Source organism: Austrofundulus limnaeus, unplaced genomic scaffold, assembly GCF_001266775.1.
Source record: "Austrofundulus limnaeus strain Quisiro unplaced genomic scaffold, Austrofundulus_limnaeus-1.0 Scaffold167, whole genome shotgun sequence".
In the NCBI taxonomy this organism is placed as follows: Eukaryota; Metazoa; Chordata; class Actinopteri; order Cyprinodontiformes; family Rivulidae; genus Austrofundulus; species Austrofundulus limnaeus.
In genome coordinates this window covers 514,841-516,718 of record NW_013952569.1, presented here as the reverse complement: position 1 = coordinate 516,718, position 1,878 = coordinate 514,841, and the positions used below count along the sequence as shown (strand labels likewise).

The 1,878-nt window shown below is 40.8% G+C and overlaps 1 protein-coding gene across 6 annotated transcripts in view; it reads left to right on the top strand.

Annotated features, from left to right (window-relative positions):
- Positions 1 to 1,878, top strand: part of dysf (dysferlin, limb girdle muscular dystrophy 2B (autosomal recessive)) — a gene marked incomplete in the record, with an annotated part of 87,749 nt that overhangs the window by 33,956 nt on the left and 51,915 nt on the right. For all 6 annotated transcript variants that reach the window (XM_014017399.1, XM_014017402.1, XM_014017398.1 and 3 more), the window contains 4 exon segments: positions 804 to 833; positions 944 to 979; positions 1,057 to 1,104; positions 1,349 to 1,450. In XM_014017399.1, the coding sequence (XP_013872853.1) occupies positions 804 to 833; positions 944 to 979; positions 1,057 to 1,104; positions 1,349 to 1,450 (216 nt within the window).

The window sequence follows — 1,878 nt, the reverse complement described above, 5'->3', positions numbered from 1 at the left end:
CGAGTAGACGTTAGCTTGACTGTGCATAGCCTTTAGCTTGACTGTGCATAGCCTTTAGCTTGACTGTGCATAGTCTTTAGCTTGACTCAGAGTAGCCATTAGCTTGTCCGTGAGTGGATGTTAGCTTGACTGTGCATAGCTGTTAGCTTGACTGTGCATAGCTGTTAGCTTGACTGTGCATAGCTGTTAGCTTGACAGTGCTTAGCCATTAGCTTGACTCTGAGTGGATGTTAGCTTGACTGTGCATAGCCTTTAGCTTGACTCCGAGTAGACGTTAGCTTGACTGTGCATAGCCTTTAGCTTGACTCAGAGTAGCCATTAGCTTGTCCGTGAGTGGATGTTAGCTTGACTGTGCATAGCCTTTAGCTTGACTCCGAGTAGACGTTAGCTTGACTGTGCATAGCCTTTAGCTTGACTCAGAGTAGCCGTTAGCTTGACTATGCATAGCCTTTAGCTTGACTCCGAGTAGACGTTATCTTGACTGTGCATAGCCTTTAGCTTGACTCAGAGTAGCCATTAGCTTGTCCATGAGTGGATATTAGCTTGACTGTGCATAGCTGTTAGCTTGACTGTGCATAGCCTTTAGCTTGACTCTGAGTAGCCATTAGCTTGACTCAGAGTAGCCGTTAGCTTGACTGTTAGTAGACATTAGCTTGAATGTGTGTAGCTGTTAGCTTCTTGATTTGTTTCACACATTATTCATCTAATGTGTAAAAATGATGAAACAGAAAGGAAATGACCTTTATAAATCTCAACTTTAGAGTCATTTGATGCTAGTATCTGATCTAATTTTGTCTCCACAGCCGTCTGTTCACCATCTTCCTGGACTAGAGGTCAGCTTATGTCAAGAATATTGTCCTTGTTGAAAATTTTCTATGTTAACATATTTCCAGTTTTGTTTTTGGATATTTTAATAATTAATTCCAACTTGTTTCACCTACAGGGAGACTTGGTCAGTTCAACCCACGTACTAGACGAGGTAAAACCACACAGTCAGGATTTAAAATGTCAGAGTTTAGGTCTGATAATTCATGTTTGTTTCTGTTGCTTCCTCAGTTGATGTTTCCAGGATTCCTCTCTGAAAACCTGCAGCAGCAGCAATGGGTACAGTTTGCATGACGTATGGTCATTCTGTTTCATGTCTACAAAAAGCCTCTCCGTGGTGCTTATTTTAAAGTCAAATCTTAAATATGTGGTCTGTCACCAACATGTTTGAAATGCTGCTAAAGCTTGTCGATTAGCGTTTCTTCTTGGTATTCCAACAAAAACAACGTGGCTTGTTCTGTCTTTAATACGTTGAGACTCAACGTCGTAATTAACCGTCTCTGACCTGCGTTCCTTTTGGCAGCCGGAGGAGTCGGACCTTCCTTACCCACCGCCTCAGAGAGAGCCCAACGTCTTCATGGTTCCTCAGGGAATCAAACCTGTTCTGCAAAGAACTGCCATCGAGGTACCACTGGGAAGAACTCTTCCCACGTGCTTTGTTTTTTTTTTTTGTTGTTGCATGTTGCTAATAAATAGTCTTTAGTTTAGGACTAATGATCAAAGTGTAAGAAAATTATAGATTCTACATTTTGTTTTTCATTAATTATTTTGTTTTTTGCTTGAAGTGTAACTGTGTTGTCCTTATTAGCAGTCAGTATCTTACCTGCAACATGAATCTTAATTTAGAGAAATGGACAAATTCTCATAAGGAGACCTATTTTGGCTGAAGCTAACAGCTATTTTGGCTGAAGCTAGAAACGCTAGATTTTTAGTAGCTGTTAGCTTGACTGTGAGTAAAGACTAGCTTGACTAAGTAGCCGTTAGCTTGACTGTGAGTAAAGACTAGCTTGACTAAGTAGCCGTTAGCTTGACTGTGAGTAAAGACTAGCTTGA